At 32.1% G+C, this 13713-nt stretch overlaps 2 protein-coding genes across 3 annotated transcripts; both read left to right on the top strand.

The window, feature by feature from the left end:
• Nucleotides 1–3861: 3861 nt before the first annotated feature.
• LOC125196726 lies at nt 3862–6003 on the top strand. 2 transcript variants are annotated; one of them, XM_048095341.1, is made up of 3 exons: nt 3862–4297; nt 5249–5434; nt 5542–6003. In XM_048095341.1, the coding sequence occupies exons 1-3, from the start codon at nt 3887–3889 to the stop codon at nt 5836–5838; spliced, it is 894 nt and encodes a 297-aa protein (XP_047951298.1). In that variant the 5' UTR covers nt 3862–3886; the 3' UTR covers nt 5839–6003. The 2 variants fall into 2 exon arrangements, with proteins under 2 accessions (XP_047951298.1, XP_047951299.1); XM_048095342.1 differs by having other exon boundaries at nt 5633–6003.
• A 3412-nt stretch (nt 6004–9415) lies between these two features.
• LOC125197058 (pentatricopeptide repeat-containing protein At1g77360, mitochondrial) lies at nt 9416–11434 on the top strand. The gene is made up of 2 exons (XM_048095757.1): nt 9416–9534; nt 9869–11434. Exon 2 carries the CDS (start codon nt 9906–9908, stop codon nt 11340–11342), a length of 1437 nt encoding a protein of 478 aa, XP_047951714.1. The 5' UTR covers nt 9416–9534; nt 9869–9905; the 3' UTR covers nt 11343–11434.
• The last annotated feature ends 2279 nt before the right edge of the window (nt 11435–13713 follow it).

Raw genomic sequence — 13713 nt, forward strand, 5'->3', positions numbered from 1 at the left:
GGGTTACAAAATTTTTTAGTAAAATGGAGATTGTTGGGGTTTGGTATCGAAAACATGTTTGGGCAAGTTTGCGCGAATAGATTTTTCAACGTAAAACTCTAAAATCTATTTTCTGATTCGATTATTGAGGTTGCAATAGAAGTATATTATTACATTTGTTTGTTTTTAATTTATAAAATGTTTTATAAACTTTTAAAATGATAAGAAAAACCTAAGTTTTTGGGGCTTTGGGGAGCCCTTTTAAAGGTTTTCTATGAATGTTTCAAAAAAAAGAAAAATTTACAATAGATGGCTTTGGTATCTATATGAAAGGTTCAATTGGTCAACACACCCTTCAAAAAAGATGTTTTTGGGGTCAAAGAACGGACCCTAACGGCGTTTTTATCTTTCTTGGAAGGGCTGGGTCTTGATAAAATTATTTCTTAATCTACATAGTTAGATTGGCTCGGTTGTTTCCTTTATTTTACTTAAAAAATTTGGTTTTAAAAATTCCGATATAGGGTAGGGGTTAATATCTAGCGGTTGGATTTTTTATTTTAATGGGGGGTGAGTCTCGTTTGATAATGTCCTCAAGAGGAGTTTGAAAAGGTTTATTTTTTGACGGGGGGGTTTTTATTACTTTTGAATAATAAAAAAGTGTTTCGAAGTCCCTTTTGGGGAAGATATTAATTAATTAAGTCCATGAGACATTAATTAATTAATGAACTTTATATCAAAGCAGGGAAAAAAAATAATAAAAAAAAACAGCCGGAATTTGTAATTTCTTTGGTGGGGAGAGTTCAATTTTATTAATGGCCGGTAATTTTCCCAAATATCTTTTAAATTTTGGGGGTTAATTTAATTAGAAAAAAACAAATTTGGGGGAGCTTTATCAAAACCCTTTTAAATCTGGTCGAGGAACAATAAAAAGGAGAAAAAAGGAGACAAAATTATTCATTATTTTTAAATGAAAATAACCCTTTCCCCCAAAAAAGGGGGAACATTTTTCAGTTTTCTCCCTCCCCTAAATGTATTCTCTTTCTAAAAATATGAATATTGGTAGTTTCTTTCTAAAAATATGAATATTGGTAGTTTAGGAGATTGGAGATAAATTAGGGATGAATTATTGACTTTTTACACGACATAAAATTATTACATAATATCATTGTTATTATTATTTAAGATTGGAGTGAAATTAGGGATGCATATAACTGATAAAAAAAATTGAGTTTCATATAAAGAAGTATTGTCCGTTGACATCGAAAATCAAGCCATTGCTAACCGTTGATTAATTACAATTAGTATGTAGGATTAAAGCTTGTATAGTTTGTATTATAGAGGGTTTGTATTTGATCATCTCCCGGGGGGAGTATATATTGATAACATTGTTGAATCTGTGTTGTCGAAATTAAGACTAGGGGTGGGTAGGTACGGTATACCTTACCGAAACCACCATACCCTATACCGTATCGTAAATACGGTATGCGAAATAGTCATACCTTTACCTTACCAAAATTTTCGGCATACCGAACTTCGGTATACCTTATATTCGGTATGACGAATTTCCATACCGATACCGTACCTCATTTTCGGTATACCGTACCGAAGTTCGGTATACCATACTTTTGCGGTATACCTGACTTTCAGCATCAATTAAATTAGAAAATTAGAGTTTTTAGAATATTACTTATATTTTATAATTTTAAAAATAATTTATTCATAATTATATTTATATTTCACAATATATTTTATAATTTAAAATTATATAAAATATATTTTATATATAATTGTGTTTATATATTTGTGGTATATACCGAATTTCGGGATGTAGCGGTATACCTCGGTATTTGAAAATTCATACCGTTACCTCACCGTAATCTTTCGGTAAGGTATCATACCGCACCGAAAGTCACGGTATACCGAAAATTCGGTATTTTTGGTATTTTTTCGGTACGATAAGACCGGTATTTCGGTATTTCGGTATTTTTCCCCAGCCCTAATTAAGACTAGTCCAACTGACCCCGTGTATTTGCAACTAATGTCTTTTTTTTTCATTGTCACCATCCATAATAAGTATTGGTTCCTATTTCTTATTTAAAAACTAAGGACTAATTCAGATTTAATCACAATCCTATATGTCTACTTTAAAATATATATTTAATTATTATTATTATTATTATTATTATTATTATTATTATTATTATTATGACATAGTTTGCAAAAATACCTCTCTTTAAAGTGGGCAGTCTTGAATTCCACCTTTTTAGATAATTAAATAATCACGTGAAATTTAAGCTAATTTAAGATCCTTCAATATTACTTAAACCCCTGTCAGTTACTATAATCATAATTAAGGCCCTTTTAAGTTGCACTTATTGAAGACTCTTCAAATTTATTTAAGACCCTTTCAATTCTTTTAATCTTATTTAAGGCCCATTTAAAGTACTTTAACATTATTTAAAGGCCTTTTGATTTAATATTAATTAAGGGAATACTTTTCAAGTAAATATTGTAATTTTTTATTTGTTATTATATAATTAGTTTTAATTAATTTATTTATTGCTAAAGGACCTACACTTTTAGATGATTAAAATATCAAATGATATAGATGCCTTATTTTAAAAAAGGATAATTGCAGTTAAATTTACAAACTTTTAATCATTTTTTATTTATTTCCATAAGTTTCAAAATTTGAATCATAACTCACAAAATTTCAATTTTTCTTATTATTTCTCACGTCGATGATTTATGAATAAATCAAAGGTGAAGCGACTCTTAAGTGTATTAACAATGTGGGTCACTAATGGAAATGACTTGTCAACGTGTGTGTCGACCGAGACGGACGCAAAAAAATAATATCGATAGGGCTATATTTTCTAAATTTTATTTAAAAGTGTATTTTTGTGTAATTAAAATTATTGATAGGGGCTTTATATAGTAATTTATGTTAAATTTGGAGAAATGTAAAATTTTATAGAAGAAAAACACTATAAAAATAGTTTTATTGATGGCTTGAGCCCCTAGAGACCCCTATATGAGTCCGCCCATGTGTATCGATGCGCATATTCACGTGCTAGATTCGATTCCCAAGTCTGGATGTCAGGATCGAGTGTGTAGGAGTGCCACATGCTCAAATCCGAGTGTCAGGCCCGAGTGTAAAGTGCGCCAGATGCACATACATTGTTGTGTTTAATTTAGTTAGTCGGACGTTTTGTCTATGTTGACATTTGAAGCTTACATAAGAATTGTTAGTCATAAAAATAAATAAATAAATAAAAAGACCGAAACTTCATGGATTGTCATTTAAATTTGAAATGTATGAGACAAACTCTTGTTGGCCCAAAATACAAGATTTTAGCTACAAACAATAAGTTATTTTTACAATCAAATTAGAGGCTTTAGGTTTCTTTTCACTAATAGTTCTTGGGTAGGTTTAACTTTGACATGACTCTTTAGTCGTTTGCTTGTTCGTATACTTCTCTCAAGTCGCATTTAAATGACATTTTGTGCTTTTGATGTGGGCATTATGCGTTGGAACTTTTTTATAGAGCTTGGATTTGTATTTGTGTTGCTTCCTTTGTTGATTTAACTCATTATAATTTTGTCAATTTCTAGTCCCTAAAGATAGAGAGTACGTTTGACAAAGGTAACAAACAAACAATTCGATAATAGCAAGAGCCAAGAGAGTTTGTGTCGTCGGGGCTTTTTTTGCATTTTCTTTTTTTTCTCATTCTCAATATCAATATATAAATAAATATTAGCGCAATTATTGTGGACAGAGGGAGCATGATTTACACGCTTAATGAATTGAAACACAATGATGATTGATGATGCTTCTCATCTCATACTATCATTTTTATGTTCTGATGAGTATAAAAGGCCTCTTTACTTAGGTAGAATAATAGAAATGGGTGAATACAAAATGGAAGAGAGTGAAGAAGAAGCGTTGTGTCGATCATATCCTACCTCTTTCTACTTCGTGCAGAGCCCATCAACTGTTTCGCATGCCAACAGCAATAATCACCCACCTCGTCTAACCTATTCCTCCTCTGGAGGATCCAACAACACCACCTCCTCACATTTCAACCATATCAAGAACCAAGATCTACATCTTAAACAGGAGGAGGATAAGGATGAAGAGATCTTGCATTATGAAAACAATCAAGCTGGTTGGATTCAGTATTTTTCCTTCAATTATTCCAACTCGGGGACTTGGATTTTCATGCAATTGAGTTGGAGATTTTTGGTTAGTCTCATCATTGCTCTGCTTGTTTTCTACGTTGCTGCTAAGCCGCCACACCCCACCCTTTCCCTTAAGGTACTCCTTACTGCTTCATTCTTTTTTTAATATTCTTTCATTATGAATCATCTCTCACACTTTCTGTCCTGTTTTCATTTTTTTAGATTTAATCAGTTTTTATTCAATCTTAAATTCTTATGTCTACGTATATTTAATTTAGTATTTTTCTATATTTACTTTGTAACCTTTTTTTTATATATATAATTGATTGGTAAGATTAAATTAAAGGGTTATATAAATTTGTAAATACTAGTACTACTCTTTTTTATAATATATACATTAAATAGAGTTTATCATACTCCTTAAGATTTTGTTTTTCATAGTGGGATACAGTGGAATACCAGAAATTATGGGGTTGATCGGTACGGTCTTTGGTACGAGTAAAAATCATTTATTTATCTTATCTTAATTTATGGTATGCTGAATTTTAATATGACCAATTTTTTACAATATCTATACCATACCGCCTTCACGGTACATATTTAGTATAGCATGGTATATCACGATATACCAAAAATTCAATTTTTTTAATATGATAATTCCGGTGTATTAGTATTTTCCCCACCCCTATAGATAACACGGCAGAGTTCATACAAGAGAAACCATTTGTGAATACATTAGTTTGTTTATTCTAGCAATTATAGTTATCACGTTATACGTGCACGCTATTCTGCTTAGAACATTTATATTAGTCGTGCATTCGATACCACACCACGTGACTGTATTTATATGCTGCTATACAATGTTCTTTGTAACTTTACACAATGATCTATAATTGCTTAATGTCTTGCTTTTGAAATGGGAATATAGAGTCACCTCACCGATCGACTTACTTTAATTATTAGAAATTCCATCTATATAACTTTTTACATATGATAAAAAAAGAAAAGAAATGATTTCTTTTCAATTTTATTAGAAAAGCTTAAGTGCTAACTATACTATAGTGATTAGCTGATCTAATTTTCGCAGGTTGCAGGAGTTAGACAATTTAGGTTAGGAGAGGGAGTAGATGCCTCTGGTGTGACAACTAAGTTACTCAGCTGCAATTTCTCCATTGATTTTATAATAGACAACCAATCCAAGCTCTTTTCCCTTCACATCCACCCTCCAATCATCAAATTAATATTTGGCCGTCTCACTTTTGCAACCTCACAGGTAAATTATTTACACATTTATAATATAAATCAATTCAAGAAATTATTAGTTGATTATAATAATAATAATAATAATAATAATAATAATAATAATAATTGTGGGAGCAGATACAGGGAAGAGAATTTTATGCTGGGAGTGATGATTTGACAATGCTGAGGTTTAATGTTGGAACAAAAAATAAGGCCATGTATGGTGCAGGGAGAAACATGCAAGATTTTCTGGAATCTGAACAAGGGCTGCCTTTGGTAATAAGAGTGAGCTTGAGATCAAGATTCAATGTGATTTGGGGGATTTTTGAACCCAAATATCATCATGAAGCTCAATGTTTGGTGCTCCTAAATGATAATTATGATAAGAAACATAGGACCCAAGTCTACAACAGCACTTGTATAATTAATTCCTAGCAATTTGGTTTGTGTGTTAAGACTTATTTTCTATAGTCTATATATGCTACACTTTATGTGTGCGTTACATAGTAGCATATGCAGGGTAAAGCATTGAGATGCCCCTTGGTGATGTGTTATGTAATTGTAATTTTTGTAGTAATTGGGTATCTAATTACTATTCAATGTGTAAAATGTTGAGTTATAAAAAAGAGGAAAGGTCAAAATTGGTCCTATATATATAGCCAGAATACAAATTTGGTCCAAAACATTCACTTTTTGAAAATCGAGTTCAAAACATTTGTAATCGTTATCGAAGTGGTCCTAAACATTTGAAATCGTTGTCAAAGTGGTCCTTTTCCGTAAAAAACTAACGGTCAACGCCTAATTAATGATTTTTTTAACTTAATTAATATACTAATGCATAATTAATTAAACAAAATTAAATGTAAAATTAATAAAATGCTAAGAAATTCCAAAATTGACAATTTCTCCCTCTTTTTCCTTCTCTTCCATCTCTCTCTTCTTCTCTTCGGCGCTCAACGTCGTCGCGTCTTTCTCTCTCTGGTCACTCTTCCACAAATCGCCGTCATCGTGTGTTTCTCCGCATTGCTGCTGCCCGAGACAAAATCATCGCCGTCCACCATTGTTGTCGCCGTCCATTGCTGGAAGAAAAGGAAAAAGAGGGAGAAATGGCTGATTTTGGAATTTTATTTATTTTATGTTTAATTTTGTTTAATTAATTATGCATTAGTATATTAATTAAGTTAAAAAACCATTAATTAGGCGTTGACCGTTAGTTTTTTACGGAAAAGGACCACTTCGACAACGATGTCAAATGTTTAGGATCACTTCGTTAACGGTTTCAAATGTTTTTTACCCGATTTTCAAAAAGTGAATGTTTGGGACCAAATTGATATTCTGGCTATATATTTAGGACCGATTTTGACATTTACTCTTATAAAAATCAAATCAAAATCGTTGATAGTGATTGGAATTTATGATGCAGTACATATAGAACCTAATCATTAGTATGTGCTAACTATTGACTATACTATAGTTGTACTATCCACTTATTAATATATAACTAGTGTCACACTCGTGCGGTGCACGATCTAATTAATTATCTATTTATATTAATTAATTTTTTAAATTGTGAATTCACTGTGAAGCATATATAATAGAATTAATCTCAACTTTTTTTATACAAATTATATTGAACTCATAATTTTGTATTATCAGATAGTACATTATTGCATATAGTCATTTTTTTTATTAAATAAATCTATAATTTTAGACCCGTATAATAACTTATGTATTATTTTAAAAATATTTCATAATTTATTACAAATAATATGGACCGCGACGTAATCCCTACACCCTAAACTACCAAATCTAAAAATATCTATCTGAATTGCGTTATATTGCTAACTATTTAAGTTGCTTAACCCTGCTAACTCAACAATACAGTGTATTAAAAATGTCAACACGGTGATATCAAAATGTCAACACATAATATCAACACATTATATTGAAGTTCAACAAAATTGTGTGTTTAATGTCATCGTGTTGACATTTTTAAGACGCTGCATTGATGAGATAGCAAGTTAGCAACTTAAGAAAGTTACTAATTGATCACACCTAAGAATAGTTATAGGAAGAAAAAAAGGTAAGGGCGGTATATATAATTAAGAGGGCCAATAAATGTTTGAGAAGAAGAAATGGATAAGAATTTAGGGAGTTTTTGTAACTGCTATATTTTAATATCTAATTTAATCGTTCATTGTTATTAGTGATTCCAATTACATTTAATTCTTAGTATTAAGTTTTCATTATGGATTTCAGAAACGCTAAAATAAAATTTCTTTTAAAATTTTCTTTATATATATATATATATATAGATTACACTTTTCTTAGACAATATGTATTGTTATTATTATTATTAAGAAATTAAGGTTAAATTGTTAAAATTTTAATTGAATGTTAAAAGGAAATAAATTATATGGAGCCCATTTTTCATTGTCAAAGAATTGAAACGATTTTTTTCATATTTAAATATTTATGCACCCATCAACATGAATATTATGATTTCCATATTAATATGGTAATGAATTTAAACATGTGAGGAAGCTAAAGCAAGGAAAAGTAAATATTTAAATTGAATTCTCTTTAGTATATTTATGAGCAGGGGAGTGATGAATTGCTTACTCATCATTTAATTGCTAACTACAACTAATTTAAGGTCATAGGATTTTAAAAAACGTGTGGTCTACAATTTGTCACGTGTAATTTTAGTTTTTATTAATTAAATCGAAAAAGATATAAAAAAAACTCCAAATTAGGGTTTTGGATGAAAATGTCAATATAGTGTTCCGAAAATATCAACTCAATGCTTTGAGAATGTCAATACAATGCTTTAAGAATGTTAACTCATTGTTTATATTGACATTCTATATGTATTATATTGACATATTTTATATAATATGTTGACATTTCTGCTTATGCGAAAAAATTAAAAAAATTCAATTTTTTTTTCAAATTTTGATGTCGGAACATATGCATGTATGATATCGTTGGAATCCTTATGAAATTATCTTTAATTTGATATATGTAATATGAATTTAAAGTTTTGGGATTTCTTTAAAAATTTAGTTATAACTAAACATATAGTTAATTGACATTAATACCTCTATTGATATTTTTTGGACTTAATCTTATAGCCTTATTGACGTTTTTCGTTGATTGTATTGACATTTAGGGATTAATGATCTAAGCCCTTAATTTAAATATCTAATGACTATTATTTAGTTGTAGTTAACAATTAAGTTATGAGTTAGTAATATAACACTCCCCTTTATGAGCAATATTACAGTTACAATTTCATGATTGAATTCAACATTTATTAGTAAATAAATTAAATAAAAACTACATTCAAAATCCAAAACTTATAACTATTTAATATTTTGCCCAAAATTCATAAATATTTAAAATGATGGCCAAAACTCGCCTTTTATATATGTATAGATAAATACTAATAAAAGTGCACCACTAGTCAAGCGCTTACTCGACTCGATGTATGTGGTTGTCCGGGATCCCCAAATAATAAAATTTAGATTGGGTCCAAAAACATTTTATAAACCATTAGTCCAACCATATTTAATTTACTTGGTCCAAAAAAAATTAAATCAACATAACCCAACACTCCACAAAATAAAATCTAAATGTCCCAATAAAGCGAAAGAAATCACCTACGACAAACTCTAAAACAAATTCTAAAGCATACTCACAATAAAATTAAATAAACTCCACCATCACTTATTAAAATTGCTCATATTAATAAGATTATTTTATTTTGTTGGTGTGTTTTAGGATTTGTTGCAGAAACTCCTTGGCCTAAACTAATTTTAAAATTGGAGCCCAAATCCATTTTTTCTAAACCATTCCTAATACATCTCTCAAATCTTAATAAAATAATCTCACTATCACTTAACCATCACTTACATGTATAAGATTATTTTATTAAGTTGTGAGAGATGTATTAGGAATGGTGTAGGAAAAATGGATTAGAAGATCCGCTCAGCCAAATAACACTTAAACAATTTAGAAAAATAAAATAAAAGAAAAGAGAAAAAGAGAAATCCCAAATTGCCGTCGCCTTCTTCGCGCTAGGGCTCACCGCTGCGCCCATCTTCTTCTCTCGCGTCCAGCTCGCACCAGGTCAGCCTCCGCACCTCATCCCCCCTCTCGCCCTTCTCTCTCTCAAACCAACATAGATCGCGACACACAGCGTCGCTACTCCGCCTAATTCGCGCCGCCGGTCGATCAATCACGTCGCTGTCTTCGAGACACCACAGCTAGATCCGGCGTGCCTCCGCCGCCGGCTACCTAATTAGTTTGATCAAGATCAACAAATGACAAAGAAGTAGTATACTGATGTAGTGTGTATATTGTATTGTACTATGTCGTAGTTTTGCACATCATGTGTTCGATAAAATGCCTAGGTGATTGTATGTGTTAAGTAACGTGATTATTTGGCCAAACGTTTGCCCAGGTGGTAAATATATCGACTTTCTACTTAATCGGGCATCATGATCGTGAGAAATCGCTGCCATGATAGGCCATTTTTCAGGTTAATGTTATTTGGCAGGCTGCATAGTTCAGTGCAAGATTCATCCGATGTAACAAAAAGGGTGTGCAAGATCATGATGTCCTGCCCAAAACAAGGCCTCGACACTGTGCTTGATCAAAGCGGTATCCGTGTTTCCGAAGAGGTAGCTGAGAAGGTCCTTGAACGGTTCGAGAATGCCGGGATGCTAGCTCACCGGTTCTTTGAGTGGGCCGGGAAGCAGAGAAACTATGAGCACACTGTCCGAGCCTACCACACCATGATTGAATCAATGGCGAAGATAAGGCAGTACGAGATCATGTGGGATCTCGTGAACGCCATGAGGGGCAAAGGGATGCTGAACATCGAGACATTCTGCATCATCATGAGGAAGTACGCGCGGGCACAGAAGGTGGATGAGGCTGTCTACACATTCAACATCATGAAGAAGTACAACGTGCCTCCCAATCTGGCTGCGTTCAATGGCTTGCTCAGCGCCTTGTGCAAGTCAAAGAATGTGAGGAAAGCTCAGGAGATTTTTGATACGATGAAGAATGACCAGTTCTGTCCTGATCCGAAGAGTTACAGCATTTTGATTGAAGGATGGGGGAGGGCTCCCAATTTGCCTAAGGCCAGAGAGATCTTCAATGAGATGGTTGATTCTGGCTGCAAACCGGATATCGTCACGTATGGGATAATGGTCGACATCCTCTGCAAGGCGGGGCACACAGACGAAGCAGTTGGAGTTGTGAATGAGATGGAGTTGAGAGGCTGTCAGCCAACATCTTTTATCTATAGTGTTCTGATACATACATATGGGATTGAGAATAGGATTGAGGATGGCATTGATACATTCCTTCAAATGGAGAGAAACGGGGTGAAGGCCGATGTGGCTGTGTATAATTCCTTGATCAGTGCTTTCTGCAAAGTGAACAAGTTCGAAAACGCCTACAAAGTTGTGGATGAGATGGACAAGAAGGGGGTGAGTCCAAATTCAAGAACTTGCAACATTCTCATCAACAGCTTGATTGGCCGTGGGGAGACTGACGAGGCATTTAAGGTGTTCCGAAAGCTGTCTAGACTCTGTGACCCTGATGCAGACACGTACACGATGATGATCAAGATGTTCTGCGAGCGAGATGAGCTGGAGGTGGCTCACAAGGTGTGGAGGTATATGGAGAGGAAGCAGTTTGCTCCAAGCTTACACACGTTTTCGGCACTGATCAATGGGCTGTGTGACAAGGGTGAGGCCTCTAGGGCTTGCGTCTTGATGGAGGAGATGATGGAACGAGGGATTCGTCCGGGGAGGCACACGTTTGGGAAGCTGAGAAAGCTGCTTGTCAAGGAAGAGAGGGAAGATGTAGCTGAGTTTTTGCAGGCAAAGATGAATCTCTTGGTCAAAGAACCGCTATGTGATTAAGATGTACGATTGTTTGCTTAACAAAGTTTCAAGAAAATTAGTTTGTTACTTGTTATAATTAATTATTGTTTTCTTTTCTTTTTTTTACTTGACATTTTGGCCCAATTTCAAAATCTGGCATTCAAAATACATAACTTAGGAAAATACAGAAATAACCAAAAACAGGTTGGATTGTTAATTAGAATTGAATCGATAAAATTAGTTTCATCATATATTGATCCTTTGCAAATTGAACGTACTATATTTCTAAAGTGGGAATACTTCTAGAAGGTCTGGATAAAGTAAAATCACGTTCAATTACTCAGAGATAGTTTTGTCCTCATTGACTAGAAGGTGACCTAACCTAATATAACATGACTATTGACTGGACATTGTTGCGTCAATACCTAACATAATTATAAAAAATACTAATAAGAACGATAATAATAAAATACACTAACGTAACATCATAATGAACCCATTGTTGTAACATCATAATGAACCCATTGTTGTAACATCACAATAAAACTAGTGGGGTGGTACAACAAGTACTTGCATATCGGTTGAGTGAGTATAAACAATGAGACCAGATGAAGTCACAAATTCCTGCGACTTGATTTATTACCAAAACTTTTGATAAAACAATCCAACTATTAAAAGATTGCTTGGGTGAACTTGTATCGCATTATATAAAGTGTGAATTATAACAATTGTATATAGTGTGAACTATAAAATGTATATATGATAAATGTCATTTGCTTATTTGTGTTATACTTCATAAAAATTATGATATGATGACCATTCACTCTATCCCTCTCTTCAATCAATAATTTGGTGAATTTTGTATTTTTCCTCTAGAGAAATTTCTTTCACAAAATATTATGACAAAACTATATTTAACTTTAGAACATCCAAAATATAGTCATTCTTTCTTAATATCATATCTTCTTTTTCGTTTTATACACAACAAACTCCGCACCCCTAGCTAACTAAAGTATCCAAAACTTAAAAACCAAAATCATAAAAATTCTAATAAATCAATAAATTAATTACAAAATTTTCTCTCTCCTCAGTGAACTAAAAATCAATGAATTAAAAAAAAGTAAATTGTCTCAAATGCCCTTTTAGAAAAGAAAATAGAAAATGGCAAAAAATATTCAAAAAATAATACTCCCTCCAACCCCTAAAAATTGAAATTCTTTCATTTTTGGTCCGTTTCCTAAAAGTAGAAATTTTTAAGAAATTTCTTTCTCTCTAATGAGGTGGGGACCATTTTCCACTAACACACATTTTCTTTATATATCTCTCTTACTTTACCATTTTTGCATTAAAACTCGTTGCTTTTCAATGTTTATGTTTTTAGAGGACCGAGGCAGTATAAAAATTGTTAGGATCGTCGGCTGCAACATTAGTATTGTATTCATTATATATAATTTGTGGAAAAAAGTATACATTATATATAATTTGTGAAAAATAGTTATGTGGTTCATTTCCACAAGAATGCCATTCGTAAAGAATATCCACACACCACACATTTCTGTTTAATATATATATCAATCACCACGGCATAAATTGAGACGCGTGAGTTTTCTTATAATACTAGTAATATATCTATGTGCATTATGCGGAACACAAATTGAATGGTTAAAATATTGTTTTCACAAAAGATTAAAGAAAGCACCATCTGTGTATTTCTAATTTCACCCAATAAAAGACAAAGAATTGTGAAAATATTTTATGACTACATTCTCCAAACCAAAAGTAGAAGTGAAAAAGGTTAAGATTAATTAATGAGGTTTGTTGTTTGGTGCTATAGCCACTACCAAGTGTATGGAGCAATCATAAAGTAGCATTGCATACATATAATTATAAAACAACAAAGATAAAATGCTTTATGCAATGAGGCATGTGGATGCCACACGCACATCTGTTAAAAATTCAACCACTTGTACAAAAGCAAATCGACCATTATTATTATATGCAAGCTAGTGTGAAATGGGTTTGAAATATATATCCTATATTAGTCCAATATACTATTGATAAATGTGTAACGAAAGATTACCTAATTATACGACTCCCTACACTTAGATGACTAACTCTGTTTTATAAATTCATATAATAATTAAATTTGCAAGAAAAAACTATTATAGTATTATCGTACACTAAAAAAAAGTTATCTTTTAAGGCACAAAAATAGACACAATTATTTGTATTGGAAATTTTGAAAAATAACTAGTACTACTATTAATCAAGATGCAGAAGAAAGTGGCCATAAGTTGATCTTAACCTTTTGATTTCGTGACGCTTTCATTTGCATCCTCTAATTTTAGTTAGAACACCAACAATAAAGATGTTTTATAAAGTATATTTACAAATAAAAATTAGCATCTTT

Source organism: Salvia hispanica, chromosome 6 (genome assembly GCF_023119035.1).
Source record: "Salvia hispanica cultivar TCC Black 2014 chromosome 6, UniMelb_Shisp_WGS_1.0, whole genome shotgun sequence".
In the NCBI taxonomy this organism is placed as follows: domain Eukaryota; kingdom Viridiplantae; phylum Streptophyta; class Magnoliopsida; order Lamiales; family Lamiaceae; genus Salvia; species Salvia hispanica.

Bases quoted from the DNA above. Each gene is read 5' to 3' on its own strand.
- LOC125196726 (XM_048095341.1), top strand. From the start codon at position 3,887: ATGGGTGAATACAAAATGGAAGAGAGTGAAGAAGAAGCGTTGTGTCGA. The intron at 4,298-5,248 runs GTACTCCTTACT...TAATTTTCGCAG, and splicing joins ACCCCACCCTTTCCCTTAAG to GTTGCAGGAGTTAGACAATT. The intron at 5,435-5,541 runs GTAAATTATTTA...TTGTGGGAGCAG, and splicing joins TCACTTTTGCAACCTCACAG to ATACAGGGAAGAGAATTTTA.
- LOC125197058 (XM_048095757.1), top strand. From the start codon at position 9,906: ATGATCGTGAGAAATCGCTGCCATGATAGGCCATTTTTCAGGTTAATG.